This window comes from Canis lupus, chromosome 25, assembly GCF_048164855.1.
Source record: "Canis lupus baileyi chromosome 25, mCanLup2.hap1, whole genome shotgun sequence".
Classification (NCBI taxonomy): domain Eukaryota; kingdom Metazoa; phylum Chordata; class Mammalia; order Carnivora; family Canidae; genus Canis; species Canis lupus.
The window spans coordinates 10,406,503-10,434,281 of record NC_132862.1 but is presented as its reverse complement, the minus strand read 5'-3'; the positions used below and the strand labels follow the sequence as shown (position 1 = coordinate 10,434,281).

Sequence of the window (27,779 nt, the reverse complement as noted above, 5' to 3'; positions counted from 1 at the left end):
CTCTGTCTCTCATGAATAAATATAATCTTTAAAAAAATAATAATCACAAAAAAGTCAAGAGGGTCAATGTATGTTGAGATAAATAAATTGTACAAAAAATTTTATTTCAATCTTCACTGAAGATAATTTATCTCATAAAGGAGGTAAACTACCCTCAGGTAGCTATCATAAATAGAGGGATTACATTTCCCTCCATGAAATTATTCTGATCAATAATTTCAAAAACAGAAAAGAATGACAATAATAATTAATAAAATGCTTCATTTCGCTTTCTCTCCAACCATGTGCTTTCACCATAGTCTAGTTTCCTCTACATTCTAAGCAAGGAGCTAGAGGATATAAACATTATTCCAAACATGTTTTTTTTTTCTTACATGTTATCTTGCAGGATTATTTGTCCTGAATAGTAAAAGAAGATTACAAATTTTGTAGCACAGAATAAAGATGACTGAAACATTAGATAATAGAAAGAACAAAGGCTTTGGGGTCTTAAGTTCAGATGCTTACTAGCTATATGTCTTCTAGAACATCTGCAAATTCCTACTTCATCAGGATGTTTTGTAATTACAGGAGCTAACAATTGTAAGGCTTCTAGCATGTGGCAAGTGCTCGAGAAATTTTAGCTCCCTTTCTTTTAAATAGTGACACATATATATATGATTATAGCAAGGGTAGTGATTCTAAAAGTCATGCTTCATTATCTCCCTCAGACACACTGTTGCATAACAGGAAGCATCAAGATCGAAAGAGATCTGAAGAGATAAAGTTGTTTCATCAATGTGGGAACCTTCAGTTTTGACATCAGTATCATGTTCTTCCATTAGTTGGTATGAAACATTATGGGGATGTTTCAATATCTGTCTATAGCATCCTGGAACATTGAGTTTTAGAGTCGGTACTTTAAACCTACACGTCTGTAGTCCATCTCTGCTAAGTGTGTCCTGGTACCACTGCCCAACTTTGTTCTTTGGGTACTGAATGTTGTATCCAAGCACTGGAAGAACCACCTGTGCAGAAGAAGGGGAAAAAATACATGAAATACAATGAAAGAAATGTTAGACCTTCCTGATCAACATATACCATTCCTCACAAATTAAACTGATATAAAGTGGTTAAGGATGATTTATGATGTGGGATACTTAAACAAGTATTTCAATTTTCAAATGGGCAAAATGTTTTCTTCCTCTAGCAAGATAAAAGGTAGAGACAATCCTATTACTTGTTGGTTATGAGGTTGGTGCTGTCTTGATTCTTTAAGTCTCAGAAAGAATCAATAACATGCCCAAAGTCACTAGTAAGTGCCTTCAGAAAAATATACGGTCATTATATCACTGAGATCTGGTATATCTGAAAATCACTGAGATATCATTATGTCTCAGGATATAAACATTACTAAAAAGACACTACAGTTTGCAGGGCTTTCCTCCTTTGATGATTTCTAGACATTTTTCTTGAACCAAAAGGTAGTCAGAAAAAAGAACAAGGTAAAAAATTCAAATGCAAACGACATGAATGGATTTCAAATTCATTATGCGAATTGAAAGAAGCCAGACATAAAAGACCACATACTGTATGATTCCATTTATTTGACATTCTTTCAAAGGCAAAACTATAGGGGTAGTAAATGGATGAGCCACTCAGGGGCTGGGGCTTGCTAAAAAGGGGCACAGGGAGAGATGAAATGTTCTTCAACTTGATTTTTGTGTTGGTCACAAGACTGCATATGTTTATCAAAACTCTTACAACTTTAAACTGAGAAGAGTGATTTTTATTGTATATGAATTGTACCTGAATTAAAAAGTGGTTAAAAGGAAAAGGTGGGGGATGCCTGGGTAGCTCAGTGGTTGACCTTTTGCCTTTGGCTCATGTCGTGATCCTAGGGTCCAAGGATCGAGTCCCACATCGGGCTCCAGGTGAGGAGCCTGCTTCTCCCTCTGCCTAGGTCTCTGCCTCTCTCTGTGTCTCTCATGAATAAATAAATAAAATCTTAAAAAAAAAAAAAAAGCAAAGAAAAAGGTGGGGAAAAGGACTTTGGGATATATCTACCTTTTGTCTTTCAGATATAGTATCTACACTTAGATTTAAGTGATATACCAATTTTTTAACAAATTTACCTGATGTATCGCATATGTGCTAGCTGACTCCTCTTCTTCAGTTACTAGATGAACCTATATTTTAAAAACATGACAAAAATATGAATGATTCATTTCCTCAATTTTCCCTGTTATGTATAATTTGACTCCTATGCTGAATATTATATCCCCCAACAAGATTATTTTCAGAATTTGTTTCTAGACTACATAAAAAATTAGAATGATACTTCCTGTTTAACCATTAATAACTGAAGTTTAAACACAAAGAGAATGGTGGTAGCTTAACATTCCGAGGCAATACTTTTACCTCGTTACCAACAGCTTTTCCTAGCTTACAAAATTGTTATGCTGAATTAAAAATCTGCCTCTGGGGGAAGCTTGGGTGGCTCAGTGATTGAGCATCTGCCTTTGGCTCATGGTGTGATACCAGAGTCTCAGGATCAAGTCCAGCATCCGGCTCCCCAAGGAGCTCTACCTATGTCTGTGCCTCTCTCTCTCTCTCTCTCATGAATAAATAAATAAAATCTTTAAAAAATAAAAATCTGCCTCTGGGAAACCACTCCACCTCTGTCCCCAACAAGTATCATAATACTTTCTGAGAAGTAGTGTTTCTCAAAATGTGTTTTATAGAACAGTAATAAGAGCAGGGGGAAAAAAGAGGTGTATGTTAAGTCTGAGAAATGTTGCTATAGGACACTATAGAATAAGTCATTCTGATTTCTCGAGCACATCAAAGTTCAGGTATAAAGGCTGCTGTCATCATTAAACAAAGATGAATAGCATCCCCCCCTTCCTAAAGCATTCACCATATAACATAGGGTCCAGGGTCCTCTAACTCTGCTGGCTTTGCCTTCAAGTCTGCACTTGAGGGCAATAATCTCTAGTTCTCTAATAAATAATTATTGCCCCTCCCCTTTCGTTTTTCTTTTGGGGTTTGTATGTTTTTTATTGTAAGTACACTTTTAGTTGTGGACTCAGAAATGGATATAAAACTTTAGCTGTGATCTGACCAAAATTCATGGGATGAGGATCTCTCTGCATCATCATTTCTAGCTCTCTTTCACAAACTCTAAGCCTATGTACAATAATGTAACTTATATAAATTATGAAAATACTGAAAAACATGGTCAAGTACAGAAGATCATGTTTCATGTTTAGAGAACTCCCACTAGGTTGATATCAATCGACTTCTTCATTAACAAACATGCTTTTGGTATTTGGCTCCTTCCCAACTATGAATTCACCTAACTTTTTAATTGTCTAACACATTTTTCCATCTTGTTCACAAAGAAATTATTTGAAAATCTACCAAGTGACCTGAAATAAAGGTGTATCTGTTAGTCTAGTAATCCTGTCAAGAATCATATTAGTTGCCTACAACTTTTAACTGCAGATGCACAATATTACATGTCTCAATATACTATTCCTCAGAAACTTGACTGTCTTTTTCATTTTGGGCCTGTAAGTCCTGCTTTTTCTATTCTTATTGCTAACTAATAAAGTATAAATGATTGGTCTTAAAATATATAAAGACTTTCTTTTTTTTTTCTAATAGACGGAAACCTAGCAAGATATGAAGGAGAAATGTTTTCCTTTCTTCTATAGCTCCAAAGAAACACAAATACAGTTCTTATCACAAAACTGTCCTTGCAAATGTTACTTTGAACCAAGAAGTCTTGTAAGACATGAATTTCATAGACTATTACCATGTCTTATCAAAGTAACATTTAACTTCTGAAAATCTGAATTAGGAATGACTAACTTACTAAATAATGTGTAGCCCAGGTAATATTTAAATGAATGTTTTCTGGAATGTGTGAAAAAAACCTGATTTTTCACTATTTATCAAAAGGGAATCACTGACATCTCTTCTTCCACTCATTTATAAAATAAAACCTATAATGCTCCTAGATTTCTTTTTATAGTTTCAGATTTTGTCTCAGTTAAATGACCATTCTTAGCAATCACTTTCTTATCTAAATACTCATAAGCTACCCATTCAATGAAACAGTGAAGCAGACATCTGCTGTTCTGGCTTGCTCAGCCTTTACTCTCTTTTCTAATAGTAGCACCCTCATTTTCAGGAAGCTCCCCTTCCAGTTTTCAAACATGATTTAGGGGAGATGATTCCAGGAATGATCTTTTGGAACATACTCCAGGCCACAATAATTGGTTTGGGCTTGGACACGGGACCCAAGCCAGGCCATTCCTAGCCCAAGACACTTAATTCCATGGCTTTTATTCCATGGGGAAAAAAATTATCTTCTCTACAAGTTGTAAGAAATAAGCTTAGAGATGCTCATAACCATTTTGCCACTGAAAGAACAAGTCAAACTGAGAATGGTTCTAACACAGGAAAACTGAGTTGAAAGATGAAGAAAATAAGAGATAGGTTATTTAGGAGACTGCTTAACCCCTGGATATAGCTGTGTCTGAATCAATCAGCCTCAGTTACGAGAGCCAATGAATTACTGTCTGCTTTTCCTTAAGTTAGTCCAAGATAGATCTCTATTACTTAACCAAAACCAAATCCCAAACCAAAATCAACCAACCAAATGAACAAAAAGCTTAATTCATACATCCAGACTTCTACGATTAATTTAGATAAAGCTTCTTTTATATAGAGTTGAGTCTATTTTTCTTCATTTTTTAAAAACTGGGCCATGTTCTCCCTCTAGATGCTGACACCTTTTCTACACTCCATGATTTCTCTAGTGGAGACCAACTCAGGCTAGGGCCTTTTTAATTCTACTACATGTATCACTTAATCTGTTCTTGATGTTTGTTTCTTTAAAATGAGAGTTAAAAAAAGAGGATCTCTAAGATACCTCTCTCATTTAAAATTCAAAGATTTTATAATGTTATATATGAAAGCACTACTCAAATCCCTTCATTTTTATATTTGTAACACTAACTTGAGATAATGTTCTTTTTATATTATAATTGGTTCTTTTTGTATTATATTATAAAATAAATTTCTTTACTTGACTTATGGAATTCAGTTTCATTATTTAAATTGTTCAAACTCACAAAGATAAAAGTACTAGTTGGACAGAGAGGAAATGAAGAATCAACTTTTATACTATAAATTATAAATTCACTAATATAAATGTCTCTAAGACATTGTTAAGAGGAAAAAAACAAATTGTGAAATTGCAATTATACAAAATCACATTTATATAAAAGAAATACACCATTACATACTCCATATACCATTATTACAAAAATTGTATTCTTTCTTTTTCATATTTTAAGTTCTGAGTTTCTAAGCTCTTTTTTTTCTTTTCTCAGTGTTAGCTAATAGAATAAAAATATACTCTTCTATGGATATTTATGGGAAAGCATAGACAAAGGTCTAGAAGGACACAGGACAAAAACAGATTGATTTCTTGAACACAGAAGAGGGAAAGACAATAAGAGTGGTGACAAGATGACAGCTTCATATGTAGTTTTGATTTTTCACATTTAATGGCACTATTTTGTGCATTACTTCTGTAATTTTTTAAAACATGTTCTTTAAAGATTTTATAATGTTCTTTAAAGGACATTTCTTTAAAGGAAGGTTTGCTATCTTTGTACCTTTTGCTTAGTGTCTATTTTTATTTTACCATTTACAGACATTTGTTAAGCCTCAGCTAAAAGCACAGAAACAGAAGATAAGCAAATACAAATAAAAAAATAAAATGCACATTTAGCTCTAAATTGTTTCTGAAATAAAGGCTTCTGAAAATTAATATTCCTAGTGTGGTATCCATTCTTTGACAACTTTGAGTAAATGATACTTACTTTACTACTTGGGAAGTGTTCATCATCAATATCTTCATCCAAACAGACCAAATCACCCTCTACTACTCTTGATCCATAAGTTGAAAGTCTGTAAGATACTGCCTCATTCCAAATTTTGCTGCTATATGCATGAATGTAGAATATGCGCATAGAATGGGGAAAAGAAAACCACGCCTGGATACAACCCTCCTCAGTCATGCCAAAGCGATGCAATGACTCCAACAGTGCTCTCTCTCGAACTTTGAATTCAGGCATCAATGAAAGTGTGCCTTTTGCATCCTCTGAAATAAAGAGAAAGTCAGTGAGTCAACCACCTTCATTTAAAGGCCAGTTATAAAGACCTTTAGTATGCCTTCTAATGAGAGGCAATGAACTGTGCTATCTTATAAACTTGAATATGAAGAGGGTGTTTAGTACCAAGTATAAACCTAGTTACACCTGAAGAGCTTGTCTGCTTAAGAAAGATCATTAATCATATGGTCCATTCTCCATTCACTTTCCCTGCTTTAAAAAAAAGTAGCAAAAAGCACATTAGTAATACCTACTTCAGAATGGAGATTAACTTGCAATTATTCAGAGAATGTCTCAAAAAAAATCATTAAATAAACCTCTGAGACTACATATTTTTAAAGAGCTATTACGAACATTTACACAATCTTTTGAGTAAGAAAGGGTTGGATCCTTAGATCCTTCAAGTGTGCTAACAGGCCTTGCTAAATGGGATACTTTTTAAACTTAAATTAACAAACTCTACTGCAAAGACACTTCTTTAGGTAGGAATCCTCATTTTAGTAATGTACTAGGTGTTTCTTATGAACACTAAAGTTTAGGAATCACTGCCATAGGAAATGATATTCTCAGAACTCTATAGATATAAACATGTAAGTCATTTTGAAAGTCAAACCCATGAGGACTGACTCTAGAACCCACACCCATAACGCTTTCCTTAAGTGTTTCCCAGGAAGCATTCTGCATTTAAATCATCATATTGAGCTAAAGTGCCCAAACTGACAGGGCTGAATGGCAACTAAACCAAAAACGATGCACAAAATATTAGATATAACAATTAAACTTCTATGTAGTTTAAGTCTCCCATAGTTGTAGTATATGCTTCTATTGGTAACCAGTTTAGAATTTGAAAGTCTTATCTTGAGGACTTAGACCAAGAAAAACTAAGATACTCTTGCTCTCCTCATTCCTACTCCCAAGCAAGAGTCTTGGATATTTCGCCAAAACTGAGTGTCTTGGGTATGTAATAAAATTATTAAATATATATTATATTATAATCTATTTCCTATCACATTTATGCAGTGATGAATGCCCTCCTGCTGATGTAACATCTGTATTAAATATTTCATGACCATGTATGGAATAAAGAAATTTTTAAATACCAGTTTGAAGAAAATATTTCTTTGCTCTATTCACAGGATCATCCAAGTCTTCTGGTGTAAGAAATAATTTTACAGCCTTCACCTTTAAAAACCAAGCAAGCAAACATACATTAAACGAAAATGACAAATTACTTACTTTTTAAAAAAAGATACAAATTATCTGGCATCATAAAATAGGCACTTAACAAATGATATCTGACACTGCAATTATATCTCCAAGTTTTTAAAAATTAAATAGTGTTATATTTGGAAATAGATTTGTACAAAGCAACTTTATACATTGGTTTAAAATACTATGGGCTGGAAAAAACGCCCCCTATCATCCATAGTTCTACTTCTGTCATTCTTTACCTCTATCATGGAGCTAGGAATGCAAGTGTAAAGTAATAATGACATAAAACTCAGACTTGACCAACATATATAACAAAAACAGGGGAGGAAGCAAGCATAGAGGGATGGCAAACCATTAATTTTTTTTTGGGGGGGGGGGTTTATTTATGTATTTAGAGATTTTATTTATTTATTCATGAGAGACACACACAGAGAGAAAGACAGGGACACAGGCAGAGACAGGCAGAGGGAGAAGCAGGCTCCATGCAGGGAGCCTGACGTGGGACTTGAACCCAGGACTCCAGGATCACACCCTGGACTGAAGGCAGGTGCTAAACCGCTGAGGCACCCAGGCTGCCCTGGAGGGGGGGGGGGGTATTTATTTATAAATAAAATAATAGAGAGAGAGAGGCAGAGACCAGGCAGAGGGAGAAGCAGGCTCCATGCAGGGAGCCCGACATGGGACTCGATTCTGGGACTCCAGGATCATGCCCTGGGCTGAAGGCAGGCACCAAACCGCTGAGCCACCCAGGGATCCCCCCAAACCACTAATTTCATTCCTGTTCTCAAGTCTTGGAATTGTTTGGTCTTTCAAATAATTCTCAAAATCAGGGGATCCCTGGGTGGCGTAGCGGTTTGGTGCCTGCCTTTGGCCCAGGGCACGATCCTGGAGACTCAGGATCGAATCCCACGTCGGGCTCCTGGTGCATGGAGCCTGCTTCTCCCTCTGCCTATGTCTCTGCCTCTCTCTCTCTCTCGCTGTGTGACTATCATAAATAAATAAAAAATTAAAAAAAAAACAACAAAAAACAATTCTCAAAATCTTTTTTTAATTACTAACTTTAATATTTTCTTTTAAAAACTCTAAGATGTTCCTTTTATTAATGGTATCTATGAGGTCCTGTATTTATTATTATTATTATTATTATTATTATTATTATTATTATATATACTGTCTCTAGCACTGTGATTTCTAAGTATATGTTTCAGAGTAAGAAAGGGTCTTAAGATAGATCATTCAACCTAAAATCACACTAAACCTTATTTTACAGTATTCGTTCATTCATTCAAATATATGTTAAGAAGCTAATTCATCCAAATAAATATTACTAAGCATCTGCTATGTGCTAGGCACTGTGCGGAGTACTAAGGATGGAGTACTGAGCAAGAGAGACATGATGTTTGTTTAGTGGAAAAGATTAAACAAACAATAACAATAAAATATAATAAAACCCAAGATGGGAAGCCCAAGAGGTTTGAGGTCACAAGATAAGCAGAATTCAATTTTTCTTGGCAGTGGGATGAGAATTTAAATTGAGATGTAGAGAATGTAAAGGTTGGGAAAGGGATGATACTTCAAAGGAAAGAAAATACAGGTGTGGGCGAGCCTCTAAGTTGGCTCCCAATGACCTCCACTGGCTGGTACGTGCACCTATTGCAGTCCCCACCTCTGCCACCCCGATACTTCTCAGGGTAGGTCTGTGTGCCCAGTAAGTAGAACAGAGCAGAAGTAAAGATGTCGTTTCCAAGATTCCATTACAAAGGACACTGCGATTTTTGTTGTGGTCTCTGTCTCATTCTTCTGTGCTCTTGGATTCCTCTCTCGTGGGGAAATCATGCCATGAGTAGCCCTATCGTAAAAACTAAACCTTCCTGCCAACAACCATGGGAGTGTGCTTGCAAGCAGATCCTCTGTTACCAGTCAAGTCTCCAAAGATAACAGCCCTGGCTGACAGTGTGACTGCACACCATGAGAGACCCTGACACACCAACACTCAGCTAGGCTGCTTCCAGATGTGTGACCCCCAGCAAGAGTGAGAAAAGAAATGCTTGTCATTCTAGGCCACTCAGTTTTGGAGTAATCTCTTACACAGCAACAACTGATAATTCTCTAGCAAAGTTAAAAAAAAAAAAAAAAAAGAGAGAAGCATAGAACATGAGGTTTAAAAGGTTTAAAAAGGGGGAGAGATTTTGTTTGAATGTAATGAGAAACAGGAATTTTATATAATTTGATGTCACATTTCTGGAATTGTAGGATGTTAGGTTTCCTCTAAATCCTCTATTCAGTCATTAAGAATTTGGTGAGGGCTGTTCAAATTCTCTATAAAGTCTCAAACAAGTATTAAACACAGGGACATCACATACAGTTTTTTTTTGTTATAATGTGATACTTAAAATATAGTAACTGCTCAATAAATGTTCATTAGTATAGTATATGTTATATGTGTGTGTCTATATGCATTCATATGCTGGGTTAAGAAAGCAAAGGGTTGGGTTATATAATAAGCATAACTGACAAAACAAATCAGATCATAGTTTTTTTAAATTCATACCATTTCACTCTTCAGCAAAGCCAATCCAATCTGGTCGGTGTGAACTTTCCTTCCCATTCCAAATCTCTGTGGTCCGTAATAATTTACAAAGCCCTTATTCTACAAATACAAGAAAACCAATTAATTAAAAGTATATTGTGGGGCAACTGAGTGGCTCAGTCGGTTAAGTGTCTGCATTTGGCTCAGGTCATGATCCCAGGGTCCTGGAATCCAGCCCTGCATGGGGCTCCCTGCTCAGTGGGGAGTTTGCTTCTCCCTCTCTCTCTGCCCCCTCAGCTCATGCTTTCTCTCTCTCTTTCGATCGCCAATAAATAAATAAATCTTTTTTAAAAAGTATATTGTTATGGACTGCATGCCTGTGTTCCTCCGCAAATTCATACATTGAAATCTTAACCTCCAATGTGATGGTATTTGGAGGTGAGGACATTGGGAAGTAATCAGGTCATGAGGGTAAAGTTCTCATGAATGGAATTAGTGCCTTTATAAGAAAAGATCATGGAGCTAGCTCACTCTTTCCACCATGTAAGAATACAACAAGAAGATAAGACTAGCACCATGATCTCAGGCTTCCAGCCCCCAGTACTCTAAGAAATTTCCAACATTTAAGTCACCCGGTCTATGGTTCTTTGTCATGGGCCCAAAATGAGTATAACAAATAAATATAATTACTGTGTCAGAATATGTAATCAAGTCTTTCTCTTCATATTGACTTTAATAAAAGAATACTATAATCAGCAATATACACATAAGGGCCAAATGGTCCAAGAAATGCTATACAGTTAAAGAATAGAAAGGAGAAAACCAAACAATTAAAAATTAGAAAATAAGACCATCAAAATAGCTTTAAAAACATATCAGCTTTCCATTTTATTACTGAAGAGTACTGTGGGATGCAAGACTTTCAGTGCTAAACTAGCAGAGTTGTGGGATAAAGTGTTTACCTAGGACTGGATCTGATCTTTGCCCTGAAGCTCTTTCTGATTTTGAGAAGCTCCTGCTGTCTGAAGATGCCAAGAATAACAAATAAATTGCTAAAGTAAATTTGCTTCAAACTCAGCAAGTCTTGGTTCCTTTATATATAACAATTCAGTTTTTAGTTATCTCAGATTCTGAAGGCCTGGGCCAAGACAATGGCATGGCATCACTTTCCCAGGAGTAGAGAATTGTAATTTATTCTGCAACCTTAAAGACATTGGTCTGTGGATAAACACACTCTCACAAAGAAAACACTAGGTCCAGATGGTTTCTTGAAAGATAAGGCTCTTCCACACTCACTTTATGAGTATTTCTCCTAACAATTATTATTTCAAATTTGGGTAAATAATATCAAATAATACCCTAGAATAACCAGGAGAACTTTAAGTACCCCTTCAAATTACTTAGGGCTGGATATAACAAAAGGTTTCTAGAAGTCAAAGTTATAACCCTCTAAAAACAAAACTTCAAAGACATCTTATTTTCAGAATTAAAGGAAAGTCAGCTAAAGCTAAAATCATTCCTAATGGGGGCCTTATAATGGGTAGTTGTATACCCATAAGTTTCAAATGAAAGACAGGCAATAAATGCTATCACAGTTCAAAGAAACTCTCTCCCTTTTTTAAGGGATATCATTTTAATAACAGTTTTTTTTTTGGGGGGAGGGGAGAACTTTAGATAGGTCTAGAAACAAAAGGAAAAACTACCATATAAAGAATATACAATCAAAGAGTGTATATACACAGGTAAATGTGAATTTAGAAAATCTTTAGTTGGAAAGTCATTTTCCTAACTAGAAAGAAGAATAGTGATTAAAAAACAGTTTTGTTTGTTTGTTTTCCTTTGGAGAAGAATAAAATTGTGTAAAAAGGTCTTCATGATCAGAATCTTACTTAGATCAGTGCTTCTCAGTGTTAGCTGTAGAGTAAAATCACCTAGGGAGTATGTATGTATGTATGTATGTATGTATTTATTTATTCATTTATTTATTTTAGGTTTTTATTTATTTATTCATGAGAGATACAGAGAGAGAGGCAGAGACATAAGCAGAGGATGAGGCAGGCTCCCTCTGGGGAGCCTGATGTGGGACACGATCCAAGGACCCCAACCTGAGGCAAAGGCAGATGCTGAACCACTGAGCCACCCAGGTGCCCCACCTAGGGAGTTTTTTTTAAAAAATACTAATAACCAAAGCTGTATTCCCAAATGTTCTTATTTAATTGGTTCGGGAGTAGGGACTGACTACTGAGATTGCCTAAAAGCATCCCAGGATTATGGGTCTAGATCAGGGATTGCCAAACTACTAACAGCCCACAAGTCAAATGTGGCCAACACTTATTTTTATAAGTAAAGTTTTACTGGAACACAACCCTGCTCATTCATTTATGTATGATCTATGGGTGCATCCACACAAGGGCAGCAGAGTGACTGCAACAGAGACCATATGCCCACAAAGCCAAAAAAAATTAATATCTGGCTCTACAGAGAAAGCTTGCTAACCCCTAGTCTAGATGATCAGACTGAAGGCTAGGGTATACTTAGATGCCTGGCAAATGCCACATATATTTATGCTAAATAGTTTTTATTGTAAGACACAATGAAATACATATGATTTACCATTTGTACATGTTGAAAAAATTCAATTAGATTGAAAAGAAAAAAAGATTGTGCATAATTCTAATAAGTAATATAACTATTTACCAAAGGTTTCTGGAAAAAAACTGCAGAACAAAATTTCCAAAAAAATTAATACCTTTGCCTAAAATACTACTCTATACAGCACATGCTAAAAAAACCAAACCTACAAAACAACAAAAAACACCTCTCTTCTTATACAGATAGCTCCCCTCCCCACACTCCAGGTAACTCTATACATTATATATTTTTAATTACATTAAAGCTTTGTGTTTTTTAATACAAAAAAAGTACTAAGAAGAAAATTAAAAATAAGCCAAACTGTTCCAATTATCATTTTTTAAAAATAATGACATATGCACATAAAAAGGAAAGGTGCAAAAGCAAAAGAAATTTCCCTTCTTGCCTTAATGTAAAGAGAACTACGAGATTTTCCTGTAACACTATTTTAAAATTGAGTTTTCTTACCTTAACATTTTCTATTGCCTCCAAAATTCTCTCTCTCAGGTTTGTAGAATCATTTATTTGGTTTCTTACATTTCTGATGATAATATCAAAGTGATTTCCTTTGAGCTGACCAAGTCTAAGGGAATCATCCACAGATCGAATATTAAACACATTCATTCGTTTCTTTTCAATTTCCTTTTCAATATTCTTCAACCTATAAATGATAAATCATATAGACTCTGTCAAATCTTACATTTAAAAATTAATAAAAGGTTTAAACGACAGTTGCTAGATAACCACTTATATCAGAACACTAAAAAGTTTTTTTGGAATTTAAAAGTTAATGCTATTTCAACAAATGTGCACTAAGAAAACCATTATTATAGGATTATATTAAGAGTTATTTTATGATCTGAAGCAACTTAATCATCTAAAATCTGCCACAAATCTCAAAGTTTCTGTCTTAAAACTACCTATATTTTCAATGAAAATTTAAGACATAATGCTATTTTTTTTTAAGATTTTATTTATTCATGAGAGACACACACACAGAGAGAGGCAGAGATACAGGCAGAGGGAGAAGCAGGCTCCATGCAGGGAGCCCGACGTGGGACTCAATCCCGGGACTTCAGGATCATGCCCTGGGCTGAAGGTGGTGCTAAACCGCTGAGCCCCCTAGGGTGCCCCAAGACATACTGCCATTTAGAAGATAATCATATTATGAAGGCAGAATGTGCTGCTCCATTAGCCTTTAGTCAATAAATTACTATTTTTTTTAAAGATTTTATTTATTCATGAGAGACACAGAGAGAGAGAAAGAGAGAGAGGCAGAGACACAGGCAGAGGGAGAAGCAGGCTCCATGCAGGGAGTCCACTGTGGGATTAGATCCCAGTCTCCAGGATCAGGCCCCAGGCCAAAGACGGCACTAAACCGCTGAGCCACCCGGGCTACCCCAATAAATTACTATTGATAGTGAGGTTAATATGCTCCTAGTGTTCTGAGTTTTCAATCTCACATTTATTTCTTTGATGCAATAAGAAAGTAAAGTTCTACCTTATAAAGTAATGTTATATTACCTCTCTGGAGACACTTTTCTAACAACCATTGCTTGATAAGTGATGGCTTTCTTGTCTTTAAGGCCTGCATAACTGAAATCTGAAGGAATCACACCAAGTTTGATAGCTAAAAATCCAAGTGCTTCAAACATTTCCAGATTTTCTTTTCGTAGGGTAAAAGCTAAAAAAAAAAAAATCCCAGATTACACACATGCACACAACTACATCAACTACATTCTTAATAGGCTAGATAAATATGAATCAAATTATTAATGTATTTTTTAACCAAGATAAAAAATCCATGTCTTAGATTTCAGCTGTCAACTGAAAAATGCTAATTGGCTCTGAAAAGGCTTACAGAAAGAACATATAAATTCCTTAATTTGGCATTTTATCTGACCCTAATCTCACTTTTCAGTCTCCATTCGTATATCTTGTATGACCCAAAGGACATCTCACAACCCCTGGATGGACTAGAGCCTTCCCCAGCTTTGTCCCTTCCCAGCTTTGTCATTTGAATCCCTCTATTTAAAATGTGTTCCTTCCATTTTACTTGCCCTACTTGTATTCATTCTTGTCAATCCAACAGCAGCAGCAGTTCTCCCTCAAATTCTTCCCAGGTTCCCAAGACTGAATGTTCCTAACGCAGGGATCATGTTTGTTTTCTCAACTGTTACACCCACAGCCTAACACACAGTAAGTAGTCAATTAATTACTCAATGAATAAATAAATGAACTCCACAAGGTGCTCAGTGGGGAGTCTGCTTTTCCCCTCTCCCTGCTGCTCACCCTGCTTGTGCTCTCTCCCTCTGTCAAATAAATAAATAAATATTAAAAACATAAAAATAAAGTTCATGTGTTTGATAAGTAGGGTTTGAGATGTCAAATTTGCCCCTGACAATCTGGGCACAGCACTTACTAGTTGTTAAGCAAGTTCAGCCACATAGGAAAGAACCTCCAAATTGTCTGAAATTATATCGTTTGTTAGCTGATTAGCTTTAGTGCATAAGCACTTTTTTTTTTTTTTCATTTGTGATGATTTAGAACTTAGAACATTTTGGAGGACCAAATCCATAATATTTGTGTTAATGAATCCGTGTCTTTATATAATTGGAATATTTAAGAGAATGAGACTCACCTAACTCTAATTATAAATGTCTAACTGATTTAAATTTGTCTTTTTCTATTGAAATCTCACTAAATTAGTAAATAATATGGGAACACACAGGAAAACTTAAAAGACCACCAAATTTATACTTTAAATTTATAAGATTTGTAACATATTGATTACTTGGGAAAAGTGAAGTGCTTAAAAAGAAAACCAACTATGCTAAATTTTAAAATTCAATTTCCACTTCTAGCCATGTGGGAATAAATGGTACTAGATTTGACCTCCTACTGTGAACAGATAGAAAGCTAGACAAAATATAGAAAATATCTGTTTTTGGACACTAGAGAAAAGGTAGCAAAAAACTGTGATTCAAAAAGAAAAGGAGGGGATCCCTGGGTGGCGCAGTGGTTTGGCGCCTGCCTTTGGCCCAGGGCGCGATCCTGGAGACCCGGGATCGAATCCCACGTCGGGCTCCCAGTGCATGGAGCCTGCTTCTCCCTCTGCCTGTGTCTCTGCCTCATTCTCTCTCTCTCTCTCTGTGACTATCACAAATAAATAAAAATTAAAAAAAAAAAAAAAAAAAAAGAAAAGGAAACAAAGGAATTGAGCCCTAAAATATTGTGGGGTTTTTTGCCTATGCATACTTTCTAGACCACAGCACAGGGAGGAGGAATCCAGGTAGAACACAGTGGCTATGCTGAATTAAAAGGGTAGAGGTTAGAGTTCAGGAAGGCTGAGTGGGCTGGAATTCACAGGACAGAGTCCTAGATAAGAGGAAGCTATCTATGTATCACAGAGAGTTCCAGAAACCTATATAGGTGATCCCAAGCGGTTTTCACTTATTAGTAATCTGCACATGCCCAGGATTAATTACTATATACTAATTATCTAATATTGCACAACAAGTCACCCTAAACTTTAGGGTCTTAAAATGTTTGCTTATCTCTCACAGTGTCTGTGGGTCAGGAATCCAAGAGCCCCTTGATGTGGTTGTTTGAAATCAGGCTCTCTCATGAGGTCACAATTAGATGGGGCTGACAGGAGCTGAAGGATCCATTTCCAAGGGGACTCACTCACAAGGCTGACAAGTGGGTGTTGGCTGCTGGTTGGGCCTCAGTTCTCCAATGGGCTGCCTGAATAGCCTCACAGTACAGTAGCCGGATTGCCCCACACTGAACAACCCAAGAAATATGGGCAAAAAGTTGAACACTTCTTATGACCTGACCTGAGAAGCCATACACCATCTGCCATCTGTCATATTCTACTGGCCACAAAAAGCCACTTTGTGGGACCGCCAGGAGAAGAGCATTGAGAACCTTCTTGGGGTTGAGAACAATGATCCGTCTTCTGGCTCTAATACTTTAAGTTTCACCACACACACACATCCCAAATTCAAAATATACTCATTCCTTCCTGAAGTTCCTAAAGCTAACACTATAAAAACAGCTCAAATTCTAGCATTTTTTCATCCAAATCAGGTCCAGATACAGATAAAACTTCTTAAGTATATATTGGATTAAAATCCTCAAATACGATTTCCCTTAACATGAAGGCTATGAAGGACTGCAACAGGAACAGACAAATCTGCTTTTTACACACCTTGCAATGTTTGAAACACACACAAGGTAAGTGTTATATGCTCCTTATTTAAACTGGGAGGAAAAGTGAAAATACCTAGAAGTTACTCTACACAGCAGTTCTGAATCCAGCCAGGTATATGTTGGTTGTTCTTTTATTAGAATTCAGTACTACCAGTATCTTGGAATAATTGTATGGCTCTAGTGTCCACCTTTGGGTCTCAGTTCTGCCTTCTGAGTGAAATTTCTTATTCTGTAAAAGATACCTGTTTATGGCAGACTAGTTTTCTCAGCCCAATTACTGACTTTAAAAGCTTGGCAGTAGGGCAGCCCAGGTGGCTCAGCGGTTGAGCGTCTGGCTTCAGCCCAGGGCATAATCCTAGAGTCCTGGGATCGAGTCCCACTTCGGGCTCCCTGCATGGAGCCTACTTCTCCCTCTGCCTGTGTCTCTTCCTCTCTCTCTTTCTATGTCTCTCGTTAATAAATAAATAAAATCTTTAAAAAAAAAAAAGTGTGGCAGTACAAAGGCCTCTTTATTTTTTACTGTCTTTGACACTTTCAAAAACTGTGTGAGTTCACTCTGTTAGACAAAGATACACTCAAATTTTGTCAAGATGAGCACTTTTCTACTTAGAGCTTCTACTGAAAGTGCTGAGGGGACACCCCTAAATCCCTAGGGGAATTCCTGTTTAACCTAGGGAAGTCATGCCCTTCAAGTCCCCAGAGGGCCTTCTGCATGTCTGAACCATTTTCTGAGACACTGCTAAATATTCTACAAAAATTTTAAGAAAGGATTTTACAGTCACACCCTAAATTTTCTTGTTAGAAAACGTCCTCACCTTGCTATGATTTTCTCTTTGCCCAGAAATCATTTCTTAATTTAAATATCATGTGCCATCTGAAGAGGTAGGGATTTTTTTTTTTTTTTTTAGGAAAAAAAAATTATTTCTGAGCCTTGTGAGTTCGGGCTCTTTTATATCTAGTAGTTTTTCCTTTAAATTTTTACTATAAGCAGGGGCATCTGGGTGGCTCAGTGATTGAGCTTCTGCCTTTGGCTCAGGGCATGTTCCCGGGGCCCTGGGATCACATCCCACATTGGGTCCCTGCAGGGAGAGCCTGCTTCTCCCTCTGCCTGTGTCTCAGGCATAAATAAATAAAATAAAATAAATAAAATAAAATCTTTAAAAAATTTTTTTAAATAAAATTTTACTATAAGCAGTAGAAAAGAAGCCTTCAACACTTTGCCTGCAAATTTTTTTAGTTATAGTACCCCTTCTTTATAAAAAATAAGCACTTACTTTTGCTATAAACTGAATATCTGTACTCCCCCACTCCCTGGAATTCATGTCAAGGAACTAGTCCCAGTGTGGCTAACTTTTAGGTGCAACCTCTAAGGAAGCAATTAAGATTAAAGTAGGCCATGAGGATGGGGACCTGATTCAATAGGATTAGTGTCCTTATAAGAGAGCTGCCTCCCTCTTTCTTAATTTCTCTGTGCACAAAAAAGAGGTCATGTGAGCACACAATGAGAAGATGGCTGTCTACAAGCCAAAGGGACAACCCTTACCAAACATCAACTCTACTGGCACCTTGATCTTGGACTTCTGGTCTCCAAAACTGTGAGAAAATAAATTTCTATTGTTTAAGTAATCCAGTGTATGATATCTCATTACAGCAACCTGAGAAAACTAACATATTATCCCACACCATTCCCATAGGTCAGAAATTCAGAAGCTGGATAGTTCTGACTTGAGGTCTACGATGAAGTTGCAGTCAAACATCAGCTGAAGCTAGAGGATATGTCCAGAGTGGCTGACTCACATCAGTAGCTATTGGTGAAAAGCTTTAGTTTCTCTCTACAGGGCTTTCTTGGGTGTTTTCAAGTTATGTTGGCTTGGTTCTATCAGAGCGAAATGCTTTTTATGATCTAACCTGAGAAATCACTCATTGTCACTGCCATATTCTATTACTTAGACAGGATGGCCCTGATTCAATGTGGGTGGCAACTACAAAAGGCCATGAATATCAGTAGTTAAGGATCACCAGGGGTCACGTGGATGCTGGCTACCACATTCCACCAGGTTGAACAATGAAATATGAGGCATTTGTAACCTGAGATTACACAAAACTGGAGACCAGCTAGAGAGAAGAGATCTAATAGTAAGGGCTTGCAGTAGAAACCACAGAAGGATCATGCTATAATAGTATATGCTATAAAAAAATAAAATAAAATTCATTGAATAAAATTCAAAATGAAGCCTGAAATAGATCTGCAAATTACTACTTGTTAAAGCAAAGTTCAACACTCTTTAAAAGACAACATAATCCAGACACTCCGCAAGGTAACACTCACAAAGTTTGACCTCCAAAATATATTACTAACCATACAAAGAAGCAGGAAAATATGACTCATAACCCAAAAGAAGTCATTAACTAAAAACATATCCAAAAATGAGAGACAGAATTAGCAGAAAAACATTTCTTAAAGACCCATTAAGGGGGATCCCTGGGTGGCTCAGCGGTTTAGTGCCTGCCTTCGGCCCAGGGCATGACTCTGGGGTCCCGGGATCGGGTCCCACTTCGGGCTTCCTGCATGGAGCCTGGTTCTCCCCCTGCCTGTGTCTCTGCCTCTCTCTCTCTCATGAATAAATAAATATAATCTTTAAAAAAAAAAAAAGACCCATTAAAAATAGGCTCAAAGATTATAGGAAAACATGAATATAGTAAGTTGAAGACCTAAGAAAGAACTAAATGAAATTTCTAGAACTGAAAAATCCAATTCTTAAAAACGTCATTAGATGTTTAAATCTTTCACATAATTTCTTCTGCAAAAAAGTATTCTAGGAAAATGGTCATAGTGCTGTCTCAAAAATTAAATATATGATTACCATATGACCCAGCAATTTCACTTCTGGATATATACCCACAAGAACTGAAAATAGGGAATTGAACAGATATTTTTTACAGCCATGTTCATAGCAGCACTATTCACAATAGCCAAAAGATAGAAACAACTCATGTCACTGGCAGATGAATGGATAAATATTCATTTATCCAGAAGCACAATATTACTCAGTCTTTAAAGGACCCAGGAGGGCAGCCCGGGTGGCTCAGTGGTTTAGCGCCACCTTCAGCCCAGGGTGTGATCCTGGAGACTCGGGATGGAGTCCCACATCAGGCTCCCTGCATGGAGCCTGCTTCTCCCTCTGCCTGTGTCTCTGCCTCTCTCTCTCTCTCTGTGGCGCATGAATAAATAAATAAAATATTAAAAAATAAAAAAAAATAAAGGACCCAGGAAATTCTAACACACTTATAACATAGGTGAATCTTTAAGATCTTCAGTTAAGTGATATGTGTCAATCACAAATTGGCAAATATTTTATGATTCTACTTATATGAGATACCTAGAGTACTCAAATTTAGAGAGACAGAAAGTAGGATGGTGGTCACAGTGGCTGGGAGGAGGAGAATATAGTTTCAATTTGGGAAGATAAAAAAGTTCTGGTGATGGATGATGGTAATGGATGTATAACAATGTGCATGTACTTAACACCATTGAACTGTACACTTAAGAGTGGTTAATATGGTAACTTATGTTATATATACTTTATAACTAAACTAAAAATAAAATTACTAACTAAAAATAAAAAGTTTTTTTAAAGTGTTCTATTTTTTAAGATAGGATAATTTATTAAGAGTTTTTTTTATAGGGGTTATTTTTGTTCTTACAAAAGGTTGGCCTTTGCAAAATCTGGGATAGGTACACTTTACCTTTTTCTTTGTTCATGGACTCATAGATAACCCCATCTTTTCATACTATTCTCTTGTGAACCATCAATTCCTCCCCTTAATATATTCCACCAATTATTCAGAGTTTTTGTAAAACTAATTTAAACTAATACATAAGAAGTTTCCACAATTGTTCATTAATTCAAATTACTACTGTTAGAATTTCAAGTAGTATAAAAATCTATAACTGCAAATCACTTATCAGCAATTCTCCCTTCCACATGTAAAGCTACTTTTGTTTTTCCTTCAAAACAGATTTATCTGGGGGCACCTACGTGGCTCAATGGTTGAGCATCTGCCTTTGACTCAGGTCGTGATCCTGGGGTCCTGGGATTAAGTCCACCATCAGGCTCCCTGCAGGAGCCTACTTTTTTTCTAGATAGGTATCCTGAGGTAAGGGAAACAAAAGCAAAAATAAACTACTGGCACTACATCATAATAAAAAGCTTCTGCACAGCAAAGGAAAAAATCAACAAAACTAAAAGACAACCTATGGAATGGGAGAAGATATTTGCAAATGATGTACCTAATAAGGGGTTAGTATCCAAGTCCCTAAAGAACTGATATAACTCAACACCCAAAAAACAAATAATCTAATTTAATAGCATGCAGAAGACATGAACAGATGTTTCTCCAAAGGAGACATACAGATGGGCACTTGGGTTGCTCAATTAAGCATCCAACTCTTAATCTTAGCTCAGGCCTTAATCTCAGTTATGAGTTTAAGCCCTGCCCTGGGCTCCATGCTGGATATGGAGTCTATGGGAGGAAAAAAAAGAAGATATACAGCTGGCCAACAGACACATGAAAGGATGAAAGATACTCACCATCACTTATTAGAAGGGAAATAAAAATCGAAACTACAATATCACCTCAAACCTGTCAAAATAGCTACAATCAACAACACAAGAAACAACAGGTATTGGCAAAGATGTGGAGAAAAAGGAACTGTCTTGTACTGTTGGTGCTGCCACTGTGGAAAACAGTATGGAGATTCCTCAAAGCATTAAAAATAAAACTACCTATGATCCAGCAATCTCACTACTGGGTATTTACCCAAAGAATACAAAAATACCAATTCAAAGGGATAATGCACCTCTATGTTTATAGCTGCATTATTTACAATAGCCAAATTATGAAAGCAACCCAAGTATCCATTGATGGATGGATGAATGGATAAAGAAGAGGTTGTATATACATACAATGGAATATTACTCAGCAGTAATAAAGAACAAAATCTTGCCATTTGCAATGACCTGCATGGTGCTTGACTAATGCTAAGTGTAATAAGACACATAGCATATGATTTCACTCATATGCGGAATTTAAGAAACAAATGAGGAAAGGGGGGAGAAAGGAGAGACAAACGAAGAAAGAGATTCGACTATAGAGAACAAATCACTGATTACCAGGGAGGAAGATAGTGGGGGGATGGGTGAAAAAGGCAATGGGGATTAAGGAGTACACTTGTCATGATGAGCACTGGTATTTAAAACTTAAAAAATAAATAAAATAATGTGTTTAACCGGGGGGGGGGGGGAGCTTTGCTGTATCTATAAAACAAGGCTACACGAAACCCATCCTTCATGTAGGATATAGGCCAATTAAACCTGGTCAGTCAAGCCTGTAGAATAAGATTTCATCAGTTCCATCCAGTCCTAGGAACTGAATATATCTGCTAAAGCAGTGACTTTCAAAATGTAACTTTCAAAATACCCAGACCGAATAGAAAAAGCAACACTTGGGAATTTTTGAAAGCCCTGCTCCAAACTTTCTCAGAAACTCTGAGAATAGGGCTTAGTAATCTGTTTAACAAGACCTTTTGGTGATTTTAACGCATGTTAAAACTTATGAACCTACTCTCTACAAGACTGATTGAACAAGCAAGGAGCTCCTTGGAAGGAGCTCTCTACCTTGGACAGTGAAGTTCAACTGTTTAGATAACGATTCTCCCCAAACACAGCAGACATATTGTACTTACTTGAGTACTTAATTTTTAATTAAAATTAAAATAACTTCCAAAATATGGAAGATAAATCAAGATTTATCTCCAGTAAAACTTAGTAAGCACAAAATAACTCCTTCAACTGTGTATATTTGTGACTATGTTAACTATAAGCATCTGCTAACCTACTTTCATCGATAAGGTTAATTCTCAAAGGCTTGATCGTTAATTAATCAAAGAGCCTCTCTTTGAAAAGCTTTATCTTCCACTAAAAACTAAACCCAAGTATTTTTTCCAATATCCCTCTGGTTAAGTCTATTTAATTCATCTGAAATTATTCACCTTCCACACAATTTTAACTCTTTATCAAAGAAAATGGTAATGATCTAATACATTACCTGTGTATATAACTTTTTGATCTTGGCATTCAAAAAGAGACCTCTTCCTGTGCTTATGTTTTTTTTCCCGGAATCTTACTGTTATTGCTATGTTTGGATTAGCAGCATTGTAATTGAGTTCAGGGAAAGATTTGGTCTCCACAAGGTTTCCAAATTTTTTGTTGACAAAATGATGGACAGCTTTTCTGTGGTCTTTGTTCATGTCGGGTTTAAAGGTAAATTTGGAATTTTCTTTCTTTGCATCCAAATACTTAAAAAAGTCAAGTGCTTCTTCCTCAGATACCAAGTGACAGAGTTCCTTATACTCAAGATTTGGTTTTACAACAATCTCACTGTTTTTACCTACAGTTATTAAAAAGGGGAATTTCTGCCTGACAGCACTATGCAAAATAGCTCTCTGGTTCTTGTCAAGGATCCTGCCTAATGAGAATTCAGGAGATGATCCAATGAGCTCAGTTTTAGAATTCCACTTCTCTTTTATGTCAAAGGCAAAGTGAGTCAGTAAGTCATTAGTTTTTTCATCTAACAAGTTGCCTAAAACATGAACTTTTTCTTCTTCACCTTTGGAAGTTCCATCATTGATAGTATCTTCCTTTTCTGAACCAGACTGATGATTTTGGTCATCATCAGAGCACTTGGTGAAAGTATTGACTTCTTGGTTGCTGCCCTCTTGACAGGATATATTTTGAAAATCAAGTTTTGTTTTTTTGGCAAAATTATTTGGCTCAGGTAGTACTTTATTAATCAGGCCACTGGTGCTCTTATTAACTAGCTGTCCCTGCTCATCAATCTCTATAACAACGAAGTCACTTGGTGAGCTTTTTATAGTGCCACGAAATCCAATGTGATCAGTAATGAAACCCAAAGAACTAAACCTGATTCTAAAATCTGTATCCTCTTCCATCCTTAAATAACAATGCCTACAAAAGAAACAGGAGGCAGTCAGTTACCAGAAAGAAAAGTCATGAAAAACAAAGAAGAAATATATTTGCAGGGTTTATTTATTATTCTTTCTCCCTTTCAATCCTGGGTCCCCTTAAAAGGCATTAACAATTTATTTCTAGATATCATGTGTATTTTGACTCTTCTATACCAAGGTGAATTAACAGGCAATCTTTTCTGGTGTAACCGATGATTTGTAACTTCACTCTTCACCCATTCCAAGCTTCCATCTATTATCCAGGATTCAAAGGGGTCAGTTTCAAGTTTACTTTAAAAATACCACTTTGCAGGCCCACAAAGAAGAGACCACAACACAGGATTTAATAATTTGTCTAAACCCCATCCCTGAAAATCCCCAGCTAATTCCAGTGCATTTGTGGCTAGAGTTTTATATATTAGGGGTTAGAGATGAGAGAAGAAACTAGAAGACAGGAAGAAATAGCCCAAATTGATAGATAAATGATATTCTAAATAACAACTTGCGATTTGATTCCGCTTCAAAATAGTCTCAAATTAATCCTGAACCTTAAACCTTCTTGAAAACCCAGTTACAAGCTTTTTACAGATACAAACTTTTGAGGTTGATGCACAGGAAAATTCCAACCATGCCACTGGCATCAGAGAGGAAAAAAACTCTGCAGATCCTCTTGAAGCAGATGAGAGAATAATCCTCAAAAAAGTCTTTATTCACTCTTTGCACAGCCTATGGCTACCATACCAGATAGAGCTATATGAAAGACAAAATGCCCAGGCACCGCATACTACTCACATACTAACCACACTCTCTAGTAATTCATCATCATCTGGACCTTCATCCTATTTCTACCGCTGTAATCTACTAATCTGAGCCAAGTTAGCGAACCTCCCCCTGCGTCATGCCACATAGAAATCACAGCAAAACTCCTATATCATGATTTCCTAGACTACATAAGGATAGATTTATTTTCCATCATTCCTTCATTTCCTGCACTCTCCTCAGTTTCTTCCCATAACTGGAACCCATTTCCCCCACGCTGCCGCTTCTGTAGTCCTCTCAAGTGAAAGCTATTTTTCCTTTCATGCCCACCTAATTTAGGACCTAGAAGATGTAAATAATTTCTAGTTGCCACTGCTCCAAACCATTTCTCCTTCCTCTACCTCCCCCAAATCCCAGATTCTTTGAAGTTCATGCCATCAGGCTTTACCACCTGCTGCAATCCTCTTTGGTCCGTAGAGGACTCCTCTTCATTCACTGATGAAGATTTCAACACCTCCCTCAATGTTTTCCTATCCAGCATGACTTCCATGTCCATCCCTATGCACCATCTATTTAACGCCACAGTCCCCCCTCAGTTCCCTATCTCAACCTCAACCCAATTCCGCTTCATCTTAGTCACAACCTTTATTTTCTCATCACCAAAAATTACGTCCACTTTAAACATCTGGCTCTCTGATTAATCTTGCTGTCCTTCCATCATTTTGAACTTCCATTTCAGAAATTCTTATACATTGTGAAGGCCTCTAGCCTGCTTCTACTACTAGTCCACTACTGTCCATTCTCCATATGGCCAGAATGATTATTTGTAAGGTAAATCAAACCATATCACAGTCCTCTTTAAAACCTCTAATCACACTGATAATGATATCCAAATTACTGACCCTGGCTTCCAAAGACTTGTAAGATTCTGGACTCTATTTTCCAAATATATCTTGTACCCTTTCCCCATTACCCACTATACTTCAACTACACTGGCCTTCTTCAATTCCTTTATGTTCATTGTTCCTGCTGATTAAATTAGTCATTCCCCAATCACATCCCCAGAGAGGTCTTCCCTGACTAATAATGTAAAGGAACCGGCAAAGCACTCTTTCCCCAAACCTCAATTTCCTGCACAGTACTTCTATCTAATAATTTTATTATTTATAATGTATCTCTCCCAATTAGGATGTTAGCTCTGTGGGAGCAAGTACCTTGTCTGCCTAATTCACTGATTATCTCACATTTAGAACAGTGTGGAGTGGGAAGCCCAGGTGGCTCAGCGGTTTAGCACTGCCTTCAGCCCAGGGCATGATCCTGGAGACCCGGGACCGAGTCCCACGTCGGGCTCCCTGCATGGAGCCTGCTTCTCCCTCTGCCTGTGTCTCTGCCTCTCTCTCTGTGTCTCTTATGAATAAATAAATAAAATCTTTAGAAAATAAAATAAAATCTTTAAAAAAATAGAACAGTGTCAAGCACATATTAAGCATACAATCAATGCTGATTGTTGAATAAATGAAACAACTAGTACAAAATAAGAGCTGTGAGAGTAAAAAGGGGGGGAAAGGGGGATCGCTTTTGCCTACGACAATCAGAGAAGGTATAATACAAAAAAAGTGGCCATCTAAGTCCACAAAACGATTCAAGACATAGAAGTAAGGTAGAGGACATATCATGAGTAACATACAAACAAAATACGCAATGTCTTAGGGAAAAACTGAACAGCCCAGATACGAGAACAATCGGGAAAATTTTTTTTTTTTAGTACAGTTCCGGGAAATACAGCTATGATTAGCGCCAAACTGCCAGGCAGTCAATGCCTTACCAAGATCTTAGATACCACTGAGGGTAGGCAGCCCAGGGGGGGCTCAGCAGTTTAGCGCCGCCTTCGGCCCAGGGCGTGACCCTGGAGACCCGGGATCGAGCCCCACCTCGGGCTCCCGGCACGGAGCCTGCCTCTCTCTCTGCGTCTCTCATGAATAAATAAATAAAAGCTTTGAATAAAAAAGAAAGAAACCGCTGGGTGATCAATATACAGCTACTGGAGGTGTTTGAGCAGGAAAATGACACACACACACTCCAAAAAGACGTCTTGGTAAGATGAACGACGGCCCTGAGCAGGTGAACGCGATGAAGATCTTCCAAGAGTTGGAAAGCCACGTGGTCAAGAGCAGGGATGCGCCCGGTGAGGAAAACGACCCAGGCCTTCTGCAGGCAAAGGAAGAAGACAGGAAGGCATCCTGAGCTGCGGGTGACGTAGAACCCCCTCGGGAAGAACGCAAGGCTCAGGGGCTTACGACCAGCACCTCGTGAGAGCGGCCCAAGGCGCCCACGTGGAGTCCGGCACCAAGACGCAGTGACGCTGAGCAGCCGGCTGCCGCCGGGACAGCGAGGCGGAGGGGCAGGAGGACAGGAGGCAGGTGGGCTGGCCCCGGGCTGGGGGATAACGCAGGCTGACGGCAAATTCTGGGGAGACGCTGGGAACGCAGCAGGCAGAGCTTCCTCCCTCGTGCTCGTCCTTCAAACAGCAGCGCTCGGCTGAACTCACTCCTACGCGCTTTCGGTCACCGATTCGCACAACTCCGGGCTCCCGGCGGCCGCGGTGTGGCCTTCCCGCGCATCAGGAGCCCCCCGGCCCCGCCCGGCCCGCCCGGCCCGCCGCTCCTCCAGCTTCTCCCTCCCCTTCCCCCCCTGCCCCAAAGCCCATACTAGCCCAAGTCGCCTTCCTCTCGCGGGCACAAAGTCAGGGTCCCAACGCTACGACCCTCATCCTCGCCCCCCGCCCACAGAAGCCCCACATCCTGCGAGAAGCTCGACCCGGTCTACCTCAGCTGCAGGTTAAGGAATCCCGGGCACAACGCTCTGCGCATGTCCGGAAGTCCTAGCTACTTCAGCCGCCGAGCGCGGCGTCCTTAAAGGGGCAGGCTCCCATTTTAAAAAGAGACGCGGGGGATCCCTGGGTGGCGGAGCGGTTTAGCGCCTGCTTTTGGCCCAGGGCGCGATCCTGAAGACCCGGAATCGAATCCCACGTCGGGCCCCCGGTGCATGGAGCCTGCTTCTCCCTCTGCCTGTGTCTCTGCCTCTCTCTCTCTCTCTCTCTCTGTGACTATCATAAATAAATAAAAATTAAAAAAAGAAAGAAATAAAAAATAAAAATAAAAAGAGACGCGGGACCTGGAATTTCTCACGCGGCGGAGGCGCTTGGAGGCGCAAAGGGGCGGGGCGGGGTGGGCGG

General features: G+C 37.9%; 1 protein-coding gene across 10 annotated transcripts; it reads right to left on the bottom strand.

The window, feature by feature from the left end:
• Positions 1-69: 69 nt before the first annotated feature.
• Positions 70-27,768, bottom strand: PUS7L (pseudouridine synthase 7 like). Of its 10 annotated transcripts, none has more exons than XM_072798264.1 (10): positions 27,371-27,685; positions 26,370-27,062; positions 22,867-23,786; positions 14,068-14,227; positions 13,012-13,204; positions 9,934-10,032; positions 7,271-7,352; positions 5,880-6,160; positions 2,115-2,168; positions 70-1,007 (listed from the first exon to the last, which is right to left on the bottom strand). In XM_072798264.1, exons 1-10 carry the CDS (start codon positions 27,412-27,414, stop codon positions 681-683), a joined length of 2,853 nt encoding a protein of 950 aa, XP_072654365.1. In that variant the 5' UTR covers positions 27,415-27,685; the 3' UTR covers positions 70-680. The 10 variants fall into 10 exon arrangements, with proteins under 10 accessions (XP_072654365.1, XP_072654366.1, XP_072654368.1 ...); XM_072798265.1 differs by lacking the exon at positions 27,371-27,685 and having other exon boundaries at positions 26,370-26,752; positions 26,851-27,205; XM_072798267.1 differs by lacking the exon at positions 27,371-27,685 and having other exon boundaries at positions 26,621-26,752; positions 26,851-27,205.
• Positions 27,769-27,779: the final 11 nt, after the last annotated feature.

Excerpts from the sequence above, each read along its gene's own strand:
- PUS7L (XM_072798264.1), bottom strand. The coding sequence starts at position 27,414 with ATGCGCAGAGCGTTGTGCCCGGGATTCCTTAACCTGCAGCTGAG. Across the intron at positions 7,353-9,933 it reads CTTTGCTGAAGAGTGAAATG|GTGAAGGCTGTAAAATTATT; the intron begins GTATGAATTTAA and ends TGGTTTTTAAAG. Across the intron at positions 1,008-2,114 it reads GCACATATGCGATACATCAG|GTGGTTCTTCCAGTGCTTGG; the intron begins GTAAATTTGTTA and ends TCTTCTGCACAG.